The sequence below is a fragment of the Diadema setosum genome, chromosome 4 (genome assembly GCF_964275005.1).
Source record: "Diadema setosum chromosome 4, eeDiaSeto1, whole genome shotgun sequence".
NCBI classification, from domain to species: Eukaryota; Metazoa; Echinodermata; class Echinoidea; order Diadematoida; family Diadematidae; genus Diadema; species Diadema setosum.
The window spans coordinates 7,160,910-7,179,167 of record NC_092688.1 but is presented as its reverse complement, the minus strand read 5'-3'; the positions used below and the strand labels follow the sequence as shown (position 1 = coordinate 7,179,167).

At 37.7% G+C, this 18,258-nt stretch overlaps 1 protein-coding gene across 1 annotated transcript; it reads right to left on the bottom strand.

Moving 5' to 3' along the window:
• Window positions 1-2,464: 2,464 nt before the first annotated feature.
• On the bottom strand, window positions 2,465-17,446 carry LOC140226815 (ATP-dependent RNA helicase DDX55-like). Its single transcript, XM_072307240.1, has 18 exons — window positions 17,273-17,446; window positions 16,687-16,737; window positions 15,668-15,754; window positions 14,950-15,101; window positions 13,932-14,081; window positions 13,199-13,346; window positions 12,683-12,724; window positions 12,184-12,240; window positions 11,622-11,779; window positions 11,112-11,204; window positions 10,288-10,402; window positions 9,352-9,437; window positions 8,346-8,434; window positions 7,312-7,438; window positions 6,891-6,981; window positions 5,598-5,693; window positions 4,650-4,718; window positions 2,465-3,848 (listed from the first exon to the last, which is right to left on the bottom strand). Exons 1-18 carry the CDS (start codon window positions 17,366-17,368, stop codon window positions 3,768-3,770), a joined length of 1,788 nt encoding a protein of 595 aa, XP_072163341.1. The 5' UTR covers window positions 17,369-17,446; the 3' UTR covers window positions 2,465-3,767.
• Window positions 17,447-18,258: the final 812 nt, after the last annotated feature.

The window sequence follows — 18,258 nt, the reverse complement described above, 5'->3', positions numbered from 1 at the left end:
GTGAATGAGTTCCGACGCCAAATTTTTTACTCTATTTTTGCCTGGCGTTGTGGTTGTGTATGTTGTACCAAAACATTCCATATTGTGTGTACAGACACTTGTAAACAGTGAACGTGCTTTGTCACATATGTAGTGAATCGAAAAGGAAACGAGGAGGCTCTGGACCTCAAGATGAAGGCCTGTGCTATACAACTGTATCAACATTTACTTTGAGCCCCAGTGGCTTTCCTCCCCACATTCTTGTATTTCTTGCTCTGTGACATCTCGTCATCATAGGATCGCTAGCGTGTTTTGTAAAGTTTTACGGGAGTGTGCGTTTTACTCATGGAAATATTGATTTTTGTATTTTAGCTCATCTTGTACATGCCCGTGGTATCTACTTCAGGAAATTATTTAGTGAGACACTCATCTTTATTGTTTTCGTTTCTCTTCATAATGGAGATTAGTACACAGGATTGGTTGTTGATTTCTTTTGCTTTTTCAGAAAGAGATGATCACAGGAAGTTGACACGTCAGGCTAAAATCTCATAATTGTTTAATTCGTGAGAAGAAGTTTGTCAACAAACAGTATTTTAGTATTGAACCTAAGATTAGCTACACATATGAATCTTGTTTCTTCACAGCAACAGGACACGTTTGGCATATCAGCTCCTAAGAAATAAGTTTGAATACCCAGGGTTTTTACTCCCGTACAGTTCTGAGCGTAACGTTTCCCCCAAACATAATTTGTATATTGCAGATCTTTTATCATGCCACTTCTACACTCTTTATACACGGGCTGGTTCAAGGCCAGTTTTAAAAAGACTCGGGAATTTGTGAAGTGGAAAATACTGAGAGGAAAAGAAAGATTATCTTGTCTTTTCGAAAACTATCGCATTGACTGCTGTTAAAGTGTAAAAAAAAAAATGGTGGAAAAGATAGAAGTTAAGTCATTCCTACAGGAGAAGTGACACTGATGTATATTTTCTTAGAAGGGTTGGAGATTTTGGTGCGCTTGTATTAAGGAAGGGTATGGTCCAGAAATGTACGTTAAAGTTTTCAACAAAATCAAAGGAAGTACATGTAGCAGCAAATTGAGCTGACCATCCAATCTGCTAGGGTTTTCTCCAACCTCTACATCTGCTGTACATAAGATGACGGTAGTGGTTCATCGCCGCCGATTGTAAAATTTTTTTGCCTGGTGTAATTAAAACAGAAAACCCCCTGAAAATATCTGGGACTTTTTTTGTAAATATTCTTCTTTCCTGGTGTATTATTATTGATTATTCGTTGGTTCAATGTAGTGTGCTGTAAACCTTACATAAGTCAACCTACATGACACTGGAGAAACTCTTTGTTAATTTGCATGATTATTAATCTAACAGGAGTTACCCTGCCCCAACAGTCACCTTTAGTTGTTAATTCTCATTCCATTTTCACCTCGTTTCTCCACATCAGACTGGCATCAAAACAGTATCAAGGCGACACTGAAATTGAAAAGGATTACTGTATACGCCAAATATTTCATGAGGTTTCTATTTTCGCGAATTTTGCGAGTCAGCCGCTATTCGCGAAATTAAAAACGCGAAAATATTGACTGTAATGCCGATATGAATGTGACGTCCACGTATACATTTCTCCACGTCAGTACAAGACTCCACAATCACCAATTTAACCATTCGCGAAATTGTTGGGAAGTCCCGATTCCCGAAAATTTTGACTTGCGAAATATATGGCGTATACAGTACCTGAGAAACACTTCATATGGCAACATGCCCATCTCAACACATTTCCAAAACCACTTCAACCATTAACTACATTTCCAAAACCACTTCAACCATAAACTCTCCTGGGGGCATTTCATGAAGTATTTTGTCAGATATATATTTTTTTTTAGTGACAAACTGTTATAAAAATCCTTGCATTTGAATTGGACAAAATGCTTCGTGAAATGCCCCCTAGTCAACAATCACGCACTTTGTATATCAAATGTTATACATCATCAGCACTGCTGCTGGTATCGATAGAGACTAAGGAGAAAATCCCAGAACTTTCCAAAATTTTCCATACTCCAGTTTGACTTGTAGGCTTCAGAAGATTCAGAAACAGCTGACCTTTGCACCCATCACGGAGCACCACACACACACACACACACACACACACACAGAGACAAACTTAAACATTTGACACAATTATACAGTGACGTTCCAGCATGCAGAGTATAGATGTGCTTCTGTTAATATGCTATTGGTGGACAATGAAAAGGTGTCTAGTTAATTTTAAAAAATATATACCACAGTGAATTGAACCCCATTGCTGATGATTGAGCTTTTTTTTTTTTTTTTTTTTTTTTTTTGCTGTGTCTTTTGTTGTTGGTTATCGAAGCAAAAAACAAACAAACAAACATCAACTCATCTACACAAGGAAATTTACTGAAGATTTCCCTGTTGGAACCAAGAAATCGCATCGACAAACTTGTACAATGTAGGTGATTTGTTGATTTTTATTTGTAAACTAAATGCGATAAAATGTCACGAGAACTATCCTGTGCATTAGCAAAGACTGTGTACATACTTGACATGAGAAGGGGACAACGTCACATATGTACATACAGCAATGCTAAAACCAACATCGAGGTAGAAATGGAAAATTTGACTATCTGTAGGGACTGGCGTTGGCCAATGGAAATACAGCATGTAAATCACCAACACAAATACTGAAGCTTGTATCCAGCAGACAACATTCAACACCACACTCCACTCGAGCTTCAGGAACTATGTGTGAGGTCAACCTACTCATGATTTAATTCAAGTTTGAGACTATCATGTGTATATTTATATATAATAATTTTGCTTGAAACCACATCCTATTTCTTTTTTTTTTTCACATTCATGCACACCTCAACATGGTAAGGACATTTTCAAAGTCTGATTTTCATGTGTTAAGTGTAAAACCAAGAATATCTTTTGGTGTTCGATATGGGATTCATATGACACAATAAATCGGAACAACACACAAGTTCCAAGGTAGTTCAATAATTTATTCTTTTTTTTTTTTAAGTCATCATGGGATATGTAATTTTCAGATTCATAGAAGACAGTAGTTTTGTCAGATAAAATCTTCGAAGCAAGGCAAGGTTCAGAGTTCCTATAGATGGAAGGTGAGAATTTGGTGGAAGACACTGGACTTAAATTCTGGCATTTTTGGTCATAAGACGGATGTGTCAGATCTAGACTGTAAACTAGACTCTAAACCTTATCAATAAACTACGTACTGGGGAAAAAAAAGTGTAGTCTTCCCACCAGTCAATGGGTACAAATACTTCCTCTATTCATGCACTTTGCATCAGTCTGTTGGCACTTGCTTGTTGTAGAGCATGCAGACCTTGTCTGAATACCCATTTGGACATACAGGAGAAATATCTTTTATTATACCCGAGGATAATGACATCTACTGCCATAGAAAACTGGTGCTGAGTTTTTGTGTAACGTCGCGCACAAAATGCTACAATGAATGCCTACATCCACTGCTCTATAGGAAAAACGGTGGATGGCACGAGAGTTTTTCTGCAGCAAATAATAACATAGCCTTCACGATTAGATTCCTCTTAGTTCTTAGGCCCTGAAGATGAGACTGCATTATCCGCATGGCATGACTGAATGACAGACACGTGATCCCTTGTCCCCAGTTGGCAAGTATAATCTCCAAGCTGGCGTCTTTTCAGCTTCGGCCGGAGCATTCATCATGGGGTGCGATCAGTTTCCCAGCGCCGCTCGTTCTGGCCCCATTCATGTGTCGTCTCTAACAGCATCAGCTGGCCTCTGTGAATCCTCCTTGCCAAAGTTGCTCTCGAAATCCTCCTTGCTGATCTGGAATAAACGATAGGGGGCAGCAGACATGTGATGTGTTGCCACACATGCAGCACCAACTCTTACCCACTGTATCAAACAAACAGTATCGCAAGCAAGACTTACAATACATCAAAATCATTTTGTTATACACTGTTTCAGTACAACAGGCATTATGGATGGATAGTGTCCAGATTTTTTATTTATTTTGTGTGTGTGTGTGTGTGTGTGTGTGTGTGTGTGTGTGTGTAATATGACAAAGTTTTAGAGAATCACAAACAATATTCAGAAGGCTCAATCTATTTTTGTAACTATTTCATGATAATCATACCCCCCCCCCCAAAAAAAAAAAAGAAAAAAAGAAAGAAAAAAAAAAAAGAAAGTGGTAATCAAAACCTGGAAAGATAACTAAAATGATATCTGTTTCTGTAAAAGTGTAACATATCATGATCTGGTCACCTACATATGCCATTCCTGTATCTGTTACAGTAGTCAGTATTAGGTACTGTTTTTTTTTTCTTTCACTGCAATCCAGTTACTGGGTATGTCTGGACACTTACATGAACTTCAGTATCGGCTTTTCCCAACACACTTTCCACAGCATGTCTTTTATCTTACAAAATAAAGCTACAATACCAGCACGTAACATTAGCCTTATCTCCATGCTAAGATAATCAATTTGATAATTCACATTAAGAAATGACTGTTCAAAATAAGGTTACCACAGTAAAATTCCATCAATTCAATTTAGCTTAAAGAAAACAGACCTCCCACAGGCAGTAAGAGTTAATCTTACGGGGTTTTTTTTCTTTGCCAGCTTACCTTTCCCTTCTTTAACTTCTTCATGAGACGAACATCGTCTGCAAGCTCGTTCAGATCAGCTTCATCAAACTATTAAAAAAAAAACCATGAGAAGCAACTCACAGACTTAAACTGGCATTTATATAGACCTACTCTATGAAAATATTATACATAGTCACGGTTCAGACATAAGAGGACATGAATTCCGTCAAAAATGAAGCACACATTCCCATAATGCAAACTAATTCTTTAAAAATCAATGTGAATATCATGTAAATATTGTTATTATTGATAGGCACAAAATATCTTAACCTTTATGATATGAACAAAAGCATTTTTGTCACACTCCATAAACTTGAATATCAACAATTCTAGGTGAGAGTTCTGTCCCCATTGCACAGCAAGATAGGACTTGATGATTGGAGAACTACTGTATGTTATGGATCTTTACACAAATCATTGTGATGATTATGAATTTGACAATTCCATCATAGCACGCAAAAGATAGTTAAAATGAGAGAATATGAAGCATTGCGCAAAGAGACAACAACAACAAAAAAAAAAAATGACCGATGGCCACCAGGTCATGGTAACAGCATAATGGGACAATTTGATTTGATTTGATTTGATTTGATTTATTGCCCTCAATTAAGTCAAATTCAAAAAGAGAGAAGGTAACAAGGGGAAATAGAGAGAGAGAGAGAGAGAGAGAGAGAGAGAGGAAGAAAGAGAAAAACAGAGAAAGATATCAAAGCGAGAGAGAGAGATGGAGAATAGGGAGAGAGAGAGAGAGAGAGGAAGAAAGAGAAAAAGAAAAGATATCAATGCGAGAGATAGAGAATAGGGAGAGAGAGAGAGGAAGAAAGGGTAAAAGATATCAAAGTGAGAGAGGGAGAGAGATGGAGAATAGAGAGAGAAAGACAGTGGTTGGGGCAACATGGAAAATCATGTTACACAATCTTGACTGACCTGCTGCTTCCTCTTCTTCGACGCCTCTTTTCTCTGCTTCCTATCTTTCTTCTTCTCTTTCTTCTCCTTGTTCTTTGACCAGGCCACTGTCTTGCCCTGTCGTGGACAAAGAGGTTATAAAGTACTGAGCACAAGCACCGAGAACCATGTGTAGAAGACAGATAATCATCAGAACTAGAAAAGCACTCTGAGAGCGCAGATCTCCGCCGAGCAGCTACTTTCCACCGATGATCTTGCTCTTCCCAAAAGGGATTTTTCTCCTCTCCACCACTGGGGAAAAGCTCTTTGGGCTCTTCCAAAGAGATCAGTGATTTCCACCCATAGGTATTCATGCTGAAAAATTGCCCAATTTCCCAATATAGAAGCCTTTGTTACATCATAAACCCTCAGCTGCACGGTGCGTCTCGCCCTTACAGAAACTAGAGTACGCACTTTAGAGCGCATTTGAAAACCTCAAAAAATCTGTCAAAATATCAAAAATCCTTCATAAATTCCCCCAAAATTCTTGGATCACTACCAAAATTTAATCATTTGTTACTTGTGTCATTCTCAACCTTTCCTGTAAGTTTCATCCAAATCCGTTGACTACTTTTTGAGTTATTTTGCACACGGACAAACAAACAAACAAAAAAACAAACAAACAAACAAAGCAACAGTAACGAAAACATAACCTCCTCCCTTGGCAGACGTAATAATGCGGAATGAATGATAATCTGTACATCTAATATCAAAGGGTTGATGAGGAGTAAAATAAGAGCAGGGAAAAGAGAAAGATATTTCCGGGATAAGTAGACAGATAGATACACAGATAGATAAATAGATATATAAATAAATGGATAGGCAGACAGACAGGTAGATAGATAAACAAATATATAGATGAATATATAGATAGATACATAGATAGATGGGTATATAAATAGATATACACAGTCAACTTTGCTTAAGTTGACCTCACATAAGTCAACTAATTGCCGAAGTCAAAGGTCTTTTCAAGTCCTCTTCTCTTTATGTTCTATTGATTTAATCCCTCATAAATCGAAGCTATTTCTTCAGGCCACATAGATTTGACTAAGGCAAGGTTGACTGTAGATAGAGAGCTAAACAGGCATATATTCATAAAGATTACTGATACATATATAAAGAGAGCAAACATGATACATGTTATTTTACTCAAACACAATGAGTACAATGGTGTGCATGGAAATCATGAGAACTACAGACTTTCACACCCCTGGATGGGTACTTCCCTCCTGCCTCAGTAAATCTCTCTCTCTCTTTCCAGCACCCACTCACCTTCCTCTGTTTTTTCCCTGAGTGGGGTGAGATGACCCCGTCCTGAATCAGCTCCAGTCTCTGCTTCCTCTGCTTCTCACGGTTCTTGTCTCTGAAAATATGATAATTGTCGGTAAATATCTACATTTTCACAAGCATATAAATCTAAAATGTAAGTGCATCAGCATCGTAGATGTGCTGCATTAATTTTCATACCACTTTTTGACCAGCTAGTTGGAAATATGACAACTCTACATGACTGATGAAATAAAAGATGTTTATGGGACTTCATTTTCAGAATGCTTTCACACAGATACATTACAACAAAAGTGCTTAACCAAGAAGTGCTCTTACACATATCATCTTAGACTGTCACAATCTCTATATTTTAGCCAACACAGGGGGGAGGAAAGGAGGTCATAAATGAGTGAAGATAACTCACTTGTATGGTATCGAGTCATAGTCCACCTCTGTTGGGGTGAAGTCAGGGAAAGTCTTCCCCTTGAGTTCAGGCATGCGAGGGAGGCGGAGGAGTGCGAAGCCCCTGGCCAGGGCAGCAATGTCCAGCTCTACATGAATAGAGATATTTTATCACGTCATATTATGCCAGTAGAACAGGCAAAACTCCAAATCAGACAGATGAATTGCGCTTTCAGGCATAGGTTCATCACGTAAACAGCAGATACACATGTCACATATACAGCAGCCAGCATGTCTCCTAATTCTTTTTCTACTATGTATACATATATATATATTGTAATTTTTTTCTCTCTTTTATTCCTGAGGGACCTTGTCTTACAAGCTATGCTTCATTAAGGTCTCCTCGTTTGCCTTTCTCAAAATATTGTTACCCTTTCTTATCATTTCACACACACGTGTAATTATATATTTATATATTTGCAAAATTTTAGTGCTAGCTGTTGTTGTTCCTATAATACTCCTGAAAGAAAGTGTCAATAATATTGTTATGTTATTGTTATATTGCTTATTGTTGGAAGAAAGACAAATGAATAAATAAACTTGAAACTTGAAACTTGAATTGGAAAATGTCTTTCCTTCTCTTACTAAAACATATTTTTTGGAAGGTTTAAAACGGTTTTGCAAAGTCTTTCACATATTCTTTACCAATGATCAATGAGGTCCTTTCTGGTTTGGCAATATCAGAAGATCATGATAAACGATGATGACTTCATCAAGGAAAAATTCATAAGTCACTCTACAAACATGTTTAGTGTATATGTGTGTGCACATGTGGTTATGGTTTTTGCTATAGATTTTGCCTCTTTCTCGTCAAGTTGAAGTGTACAAACTTTTATGACCTTGTCTTGTACATGCGACACATCAATCTCCATAGCTGAGAAACACATACGTATTCATCATACTGGGCTAGTCTGGATCTCAAAAAGACTACAAACCAATGTCCTAGCTATAATAAGGAGACGTACAACCAGCAGCAGCAATGAGAGAAGAGCTAACCTTTGACCCTGAAGATGAGACTGCATTCATGCTTGGCATAGGACTGGATGAAGGAAACAAAGGCCCTTGTCCCCTTTTCAAACAAGGCTCTGTGAATTGAACAGAGGTATAAGATACATATCTGAGCATAGTTTGATATGATAATGCATAGCTTTCAAAGAGACATACACACTATAAACATACATAAAAACATGCATATACACAACAGCACTCACATAAGACACATCAACCAGTCATTTCATGTGTTTCATGTATCAAGATTAAGAGTTTTATGAGTATATCTATAATTGGTGTTGTATTACATTTGTATTACATATATAGATAGGGCCTCATCCACGTCAAGCTCCGCTTATGATGACGGTCCCCTGTATTGATTTCTCCTTTGTTCATAGATACAGTATGTCTTAATATGTTATTTTGATTCATATGTCACTACAGACTGATGTTGTCAAGAAAATTATATTTCTTGTATTGATTTGTATGTTAAACTCTCCTTTTTTTGCATACTCTGTATCACTTTGTTTTAATTTGTTATTGTATTTGGAGAAAGAAAATGCAGAAATAAACCAAACCAAACCAAACCATTTACGCTTAATGCATTATGCTAATTCATTCAAAATTACCACTAAGTAATGTATATTTTTTTGTACCAAGCACATAAAAAACAAAAAATTTTTTGAATTGCAGAAAAGTTTATAACTTTTCATTCATACTTTATGACATCAATCTATATTCACAGTGAGCCGTGGATCAGAACCCATGTACTACAATGACTTCATCAAATTGTTTGTCAACTGAGTCTGCTCTGGATACATAAGATTTTGTGCCACAAGAACAATTTTTTTCACAGCAGTGCAACATAATATAGTTGTTTAGTCTTCATTAGTATAGTATGACTGAAAGCATTTTCTATTCATCACCCTTTCATTTCAGATCATTGCTTCATGTAATTTATAAAACATCAAAACACACATCTGACAAAATTCATAGTAAAGCGTAAAGTTACCTGTCCTTTGTTGCAAGCTTCCTGAGTTTGGGCAGCACATCAACAATTTCAAGTTCATCAAGTTGATCATAGAGTTGGAGATTAACCTGTGAAGACAGACCAGAATTATGTGGCAAAAGCAGCAGCACATAAGTGACCTGCTACAACAAAAGGATCCGAAAGTCGAGGAGGACAATTTTCTGAAATGACATGACATTATTCCCTTACTCTTCCACTTTAATTTCATATACAACACCACTCATAAAAGTACTGGGTTGCAGAGACATCGACGATTTTATTAATGCATGTTGAGTGGTTTAGGAAATCAGCATCTCGAGAAAACTGCCTTCAAAGTTTTCCTTCCAAGGCTATCATGATCAAGGGGAAGCAAGACAGTGACAATAGAAGGTATGCTCCTCGCAACCTCCGCAATGTTCACTCGAGCTTAGCACAGGCAGTCTACGCACGACCAATCACTAACCAAGATGCCACCGCTGACCAATAAGATCGCTCCCGCGTTGCTGGGGGGCAGAGTTTAGCCGCAGTGCTAAATCCAAATCTTCGGACACGTTTCTGTTCCATTGTAAAGTCGGAAAATCAAAGCCCAGAAAAACGATAGTGGCACAATAGGAATAAGGGTCATTGGGTCAACTCCATTCAAGGAAACTTAACCCGTTGAAGACGAGTCCCGAGTATACTCGGGCAGGTGTCTATGGGAAACGCGTGTTGTAGCAAAATCAGTCCGTCCTCAACAGGTTAATTTCTGTACAAATTGTATGCAAAGAACAAAAACACTCTGCTAGATGTGCCAATCTGCTAGTTAAGTACAATACTGGTCAATCAACAGTGATTATGATGCCAAATAATGACAAAAGGGCATTATAATCATTCAATCGAGATGCCTCATACACTAGATGGACTTCATGCTAAATAATGATAAAGTCATGTCACACCCACCTTCTGATTTATCCTGAGGAATTCAATGTAGGAGTCTTCCGTTGGCCTGAGGAACACCAGGGCATTGCCAGTGTTTCCTATCCTGGCTGTCCTCCCACATCGGTGAACAAAGGCACTGAAAGTAGAGGAAAGTCAGCAATTTCTTATTTACTGAGCTGTTTCACAACAATCAAAACACATCAATAAATAGAGAATGGATATTGAGAATTAGTGGATCTATTTTCAAGTCAAGATTTTAGCCAAAACAAGGCAATTATGACTAGCTACATGTGTAAGAGTCTGAACTCGACAATGAAAATATATGGGAACAATGCAAATGGCAGGTTTTGGAAGGAAAAAAATCCAAAAAGAACCATAAGGCAATCAAATGCATTACATACAATCTTACCCACATTATTGTAGGAAGTATCAGTACAACCTGCTTAAAGTTTCATGGCATTCACAGTTTGGAATACACATCGCTGCAATCACCGGGAAGAGAATGAAGGACCGGGAAAGGCAGGATTGCATGACCAATCCAGACAATTGATGGTTAGAGTGAGGGTCGCTTGTCCCTTCTAGTTAGGTTTATCCTTAGACATTTTTTTTTTCTTTGACTCATTCAATCACTAGCAAGAAAATTTCATCTGTGACAAATCTGTCTTGGAGTGAAGTCCTCCACCAAACAAGACATAACGCATGCAATGTAAACTGCACAGTACGGAAGACAGATCAGCATTCGCCTCTTCAACATGGATTTCTAGTATAACTGCAATTAGCAGCAGATGGGTTAATAGGGATTCTTTCATCAAATATTGACATCTGATTTCAACCCACTGACATACCTTGCGCTGCTTGGTGGATCATACTGTAGGACCCAGTGAACTTCAGGAATGTCCACTCCTCTTGCCATTACATCTGTGCAGATCAGAATTCCACTAAGGAGAACAAGAAATAAATGTGATAAGAAAGATCTGAACAGCATTTCTCAATGTCATTATCCAAGCAAAGAAATCAAATAATTTATTGCTTTTTGAACAAAGTCAGTGATTGCATAGCATCTGCAGTCAAAGTTCTGCCTACTCAATTAAGAATAAATATGCCATAAAAATCATAGATATGACCACTGCTACATGATGTTATAAGAACAATATTTACTCTTTAGGCTACATTCCTCATTATATTTGCCAAAATGGAATTTTCATTAATCCACGATGGAAATAACATAAATATTTGAGTTTTGATACAAACAAACTGAACACAGCTAACTACTTATAATGTAACAAACACAAAACAGAGGGAAACTGACCAGAAATGTATATAATTTTATAATGTATGTAGATGTGAAACGCTACCTGGAGAGTTCCCTGAATTGGCCAAAGATGTGATTTCGCCGCTGCTTCATCTTGCCGTGGATGGAGAGGATGGTTGTATTCCGGACCAAGGACTGGAGGGCAAGCGAAAAGTACTCCACACAGGCACAGGTGCTGAAGAACACCATGTGCTTCTGGTGCTGCGATACACAGAGATTCATTGAGGACAGTTGACCTTTAACCCATGCATAATCAAGTACAGTTTGAGAGCAAGATATTAATGCAGCAACTGGAATGACGCTCAATTTTCTTCTGAATTTGGAGTCCTTTAGATTGGAATAGACTGTGTCATGTATCATCTACGCTTCTATGGAGTTTTTCACAATTTCATCCTATTACTTTAATGTGCTTCAATTTTGAGGTGAAGTTCTATCACATGAAAGCAAGCCATTAAAGATCAGAAAACACAGACTGTGAGAATATTTGAGAGAGGAGAGCAAAAGGGAGACATGAAAACATAGAAACAGACATACATTGATCTGGAGAGATGGAGGGATGGAGAGAGGGAGAATAAAAAAGGAGAGGAAAAGATGTAATCACTTACTCTGTATTTTCTGAGAAAAGCCACAAGAAGCTTGAACTTCTCATCACTGGGACTCATCTGCAGTGTGAGAAAGGGGGGGGGGGGGGTAAAGCAATGCAGAAGAAAAACAACCATGTTTTACTACTGATCATTTCACTCCACACTCGCACATCTCACACGTTCATGCTACATACTGAGCTCAAAGCTCCACTAACAGTGATATTGCATTACACAGGTTTTTGCAAAGAGACACTCATTTTCACGTTTTTCCATGAAAGCTGGGCTTATATCTGATTGTCAAAAAAAACCCCATATGTTACATTAATTTTAGCTAGTAAAGTATAAGATATAATTTACATACTTGCCAATAGAAAATGGAATCTTCAGTGTTACATGACATGGGCTATTTCACACACACGATCATGGCTGAATATAAATGGGCAATTTTGATTTACATTTTTTTTTACATGATATGATAGAGTAGAAAGTTAACAGATAGGAATTTTGTAGTCAAACTTACCACATAGTAGTTACTAAGTGTCAATGGTGTTCTTGAGACATCCTGTAGAAATAGAAAAAGAAATTCAAGTGAAACACTTTAGCCACAAGTGAATTTAGTATCAACCTACTACATGAGAGGTCTTATTTCATTACCTTAATCTTCTGTTTAAAAATCACATATCTCAAACTCTCTGCTATCATTGTGTACAAGTGTAGTATAGGATGAAAGTTTTTGAGATGACTGCAAAGAAGGTTTGAGCTGATGGTGTGTGACAGGGAAACACATACCATCAATTTCACTATTTTGCCATCATTTGGATGAAATTTGAAGAAATGCCACAAGTTACAGCATGCATTTTCATTTGTATAAAGTCAGTTGTGAGTGACTGGAATTAATGAAAAAATGGACCTGGTAATTGATGTGAATAGTAACTATTGGAAATCATGAAACTTGAGTGGAATCTCGAGAAACTAGTGAATGAATACATAGTGTGGTGACAAATGAATGCTTGGTGTCAAATGGAGGGGTACTCACTGTTGACGAGGCATTTTTCTCCTTGACAGTGATGCGGACGGGGTTCCGGAGCCCCGCCCTGATGAGAGCCTCCACCTCATCAGTCTGGGTGGCGGAGAAGAGACCGGTCCTTCTCTGCTTTGGGAGGTATCCCAGAATGGTGTTGATGCTGCAGAGAGAGATAAGACAGACAACATATGAAATCATAAACTTTCAGAATCTTGCTGTCTGATTGAATGACAATCTAGACTCCATTGTATGATGTCTGCAAATGTGACTAATGCTCTGAAATATATTTTGTCTTTGTTCTTTTTACCTTGTGAAGACTTGAGCCATCAACCAGAAAATGCCATACATCCCTACAGCACACTCATAGAAGATGTTTAAACAGGCTAGTGGGGTTATTACACCCATTCTACTACAAGCAGTTCATATTTCTTTCACGTAGCAATTCCTTGAGGTGTATGTGCGTTTGTGTGTTGAGGTGAGGTATGAGAGTTGAATTATTGAGCAGCAAGACAACAAAGTCTTATTATTGTTGTCCTTTAACAGATAAGCCCATCTAAGTTGCCTCTCCTCAACATGGATTACAAAAGAATGCCTGTGAATGTGTGAGAATCTTATCATGAACATTCTAGATTATGCACGAGTGCTAATAGATCATTCCACAGGCAAAGTAAAGATGATGCACATAAATGTGCAGCCTTACAACTATTCTAGCAATGATTTCTGGGGAATAATTCAAGATGTATACCTCGTCATGAAGCCCATGTCCAGCAGCCGGTCAGCCTCATCCAGGACCAACACCTCCAGAGACTTGACCATGGCCGGCAAACTGACCCCTGTTGTCTTTCTCTCCAGGAGGTCCTCCAACCTCCCGGGTGTGGCAACAATGATGTTGGCTCTGCAAGAGATACCACCAGCAATCACTCAGTGAATACTAGGCACTCCTCTTAGCATAAACAACAGTATGTACTCAGAGAGACCTCTTGGAACAAAACTACCTTGTATCTACTTTAAAATCAGATAGGTCAGGAATTATAAAGACAGACAAAACATGGCTGAAAAAAGAAATGGCTGGGTTTCCAACATGAACCTACACATTATATTCAAAGTCTAAAGCATCATGTTTTGAATATACACACATTAAAAAAAAAACCTCATAGTAAGCAGTGTTAACATTTACAACAAATGTGACCAAAGACCGAGAGGCTCACTTTCTAATCAATACATTTATTCACTACTTTGGGAGAGGTGGTTGTTGAAATATTCTGACAGGAAAATCAAGCTTGCATTGCTCCAAAGAAAATGATTGTTTCATTGAAACAAGGTTTGCTGAGAAATTTTAACTTTTGCTCAGATTGATTAAAGACACCACAGCACCGGTATTTTCTCAGAAGCCATGACGGTCTGAAATGAGTCAGAAGTCCGTTTTCCAGGGGGGCTATACGCTCCAAAATGTGTGTTTCCGGCCGAGTTTAACGCCGCCCACAGAATTGAATAATATAGCCATTATACGATACAAAAGCGGCATCCGTCTTCCTTTGTCACTGATCCAATGATGTTAACATTTTACTGTTCAGCTACACAATTAGTTCTGCATAAATACTATATGAATTCTTGCGCTACCCCGTCCGAGTTATTTTGCTTCTTCAAGAACTAACCCGTCATGGACAAGCTGATATTGCTATTATGCATGCATTTCCCAGAGACAACTGCCGAGTATACTCTGGACCAGTCTTCAACGGGTTAAGGGAGAAGAGTAGTCTCACCCCTCTTGTAATTTCACTAGGTCTGCCAGTGGATTGCTCCCACCAATGAGGAGGAGCTGGGTCAGATTCTGGGCGTGGTCGGTGAAGTGCTGGAGGACCTCATCTATCTGGGTTGCAAGCTCCCTGGTTGGTGTGATGATGATGGCTCCAACCTGTGAAACAGATTCCATATAATATGATGAACATGAAGTGTACAGTTGCAAGCAATAATGTCCATGCAATGATTTTTTTTTCCCTTCTCAAATGTAAGTTAGAATCAAGAATACATCAAATTACATCAATCATCAGGGCCCCGTTTTATCAAAAGATATTTTAAATTTTTAATTTTACATTTTACATTTTACATTTTAAATTTCCTTACCACACAGGCTGCCACAGACTTACAGTTGAAATCAACTATATAATCAATTTTAACTCTTCATAAAACAAGACCCAGTTCTGCTAGGCAGGCAAATTGAAAACCTTTAACCTATGATTACCTGTATTAGCATCTTAATAAATCTATCTTATTGATGGCATCGATCTTCAGAGTTACAAATTGCACTAAAGGAACTCTGAAAATGCTTTAACCAACGACCATATCTAATGTTTACTTCTTCAAAAGCTGTTTTCGATGCAAAATCAGTGTAAAGTAAACTCCCAGTGCACACGATTCCAAGCTTCATCAGACACTTTGTCCTGTATTATATCATATATTTCAAACATAGAGTAGACGTACTTCTCTTTTCTTCAGTGGCTGCTCTCTCCTCTGCAGAATTTCCAGGATGGGGATGACAAAAGCCAAAGTCTTTCCACTTCCAGTTACCTTGGGTTAGTATGGGGCAATTGATGAATAAACCATTAAATGAAAAATAAAACATAAATACATAAATCCATAAATCCATAAATCCCAACAACTCGGAACAGGAATTGCTGCTTCTCATTTGATGACAGAACTTACCAAAGACATGTTCATTTCTCTCTTAGCAATCTAAAGCTTTTATTTCAAGCCATGTTGCTCAGATGTTCTCAATGTCCAACCTCCCTTGTTGTATAGACAGATTGCTTACAATCTGAACAATGCCAGCACTGCACAGCTGTCAATCCACAATATGACATACATTTCAGTGGGTTGTCCACTTTACCTATAAAAATGTCACAGCAGTATCATAATAAACTACTACAGGTAAACCAGCTTGTAATTGATGAGATGTGAGTATGAAATAAATATACTGTATGCTCCATGTGTTTCACAGGTATGATATTGTGCAATTCCTATATATCTAGACTTGTGAGACAATTGTATGAGTGACTGACTTGGAAGAAATAAGAAACATCCTTTTCATGAGAAAAGTTAAGTGACTGCCTACCATGAAGAAAACATACAGTGGATTTGTGGTGCAGGAGGCAATAATTAATTGCAAGCTGTTAATTTGCCAATTATCAGTTGATTTGCAAAATGAATTAAAAAAAATGCACAGCAAGACAAAATGCACATTACATTAAAACAATCAAGCTACAATGCTCCTTACAATTTTACATGCTCTCTTGACTTTGAGGTGAATTTGTGTTTGTTAGTTTACATGCTCTGATTTGTCTTTCTGTTTCTAACTCTCTCTTTCTCTTTTGCTCAATCTTCATTTACAAAACCTTGGTTTTCTTTCATTTGTCTAAATTGTGATTTGACCCAGGCCATACTGTAAATATGATGTTGATTGTTATGGAAGTCAAATTGTATAATTGTCTGAAAACACTTACAGCCTCTGCAGCAACATCCTTGTTTTTCATGAAGAGCGGAATGGTTGCAGCCTGTTTCAAACAGTAGAGAAAAAAGTCACAAATAAATATATTCACGAACTAAAATAGAACAAGGATGATGTGTATGCAATGACACTGAAGCAATCACCACTATGTTGTAGGCAGTAGACACAAGATAATGATAGATTGTGGGATGGTTTCATTTTTGTTGCTTCATGGTACCTGGTAGATTGTCTAGACTATAAGAGGTTAGTGTAAACTTAAAGACTGATATTTGGTAGAAACCATCATCATCACTAATCAGTTGTTTGATTTCTCAACAGTTCACCCACATCCACATCGATATCATGTGCAGTGCAGCATTTGTTTAAAATGTTAATGAAATGCCATGCACAACCAAATCTTTAAACACTCAAAACAGGGCTTGACATTATCTCTAATGTTAGGACTAGATTCTGGTTGCCCCTTCGGGCTTCGATTCGGACCACTAAAATCCTTGTTAGTAGCACTTACCTTCATACCAGTACGTGGGACTACATCATACATCCATGACCATGGTACATTCGATTCACAAAAACAGTCTCACCTGAACCGGGGTCATTCGATCAAACCCAAGCTGTCGAAGACTAAGTGACACAGATTCACTAAGTTTCACCGGTAATTCGTCCCATCTGCCCTCCATCGTGAATCTTCAAGAGGAAAGTACTAACAAAACATTCAAATACAGCGACTTCCTGACCGTCATCTGTGCCGTCTTAAAAAAAAAACGCCGCCGGTTCGCGTATGCAGAAACAGAAGGTTCCACGCGCACACGTACACACGTGTGTGTGGCATATATGCACTACTGTGCTGTGTACACATTATGCATAATACTCGTCATGCATGCAGTCACAGCAAACAGCGCCCAGCCATCTTCAAGCCAATTTAATGTCTACAAAGATGAGAATGGTAGAAAAATAGATAGATCAAAGATAGATAAATAAATAGATAGATAGATAGATAGATAGATAGATATATAGATACATGTAGATAGACAGATAGATAGATAGATAGATAGATAGATAGATAGATAGATAGATAGATAGATAGATAGATAGATAGATAGATAAGATAGATAGATAGATAGATATAGATAAAAATAGATGATAGAGAGATAGATGATATTATATATGAAGAGTTTGTTTGCAAAAACCGATAAGTCCATTTTTGAAGATTTTGAAGTACGGTCTCTGTCATAAAGTACAAAATAATACCTTTTAAATGATATATTGGTCACTACACATAAAGGTACATTTTTGAAGTTATGGTCAAAAGAAGCAAAAATTTTCTTATTATTCTCTTTATTTTTCTTGACCTTTAATCGCAAATATCTCCATTTGACAAATATGGACTTATCGGTTTTTGCAAACAAACTCTTCATATATAGATAGATAGAGAGATAGAGAGTTAGATATATATATATATAGAGAGAGAGAGAGAGAGAGATAGATAAATAGATAGATAAATAAAATAATAGATAGCAGGGCTGCCGGAGCGTTTTCACCGGCCATGGATAGATAACATATAGACAGA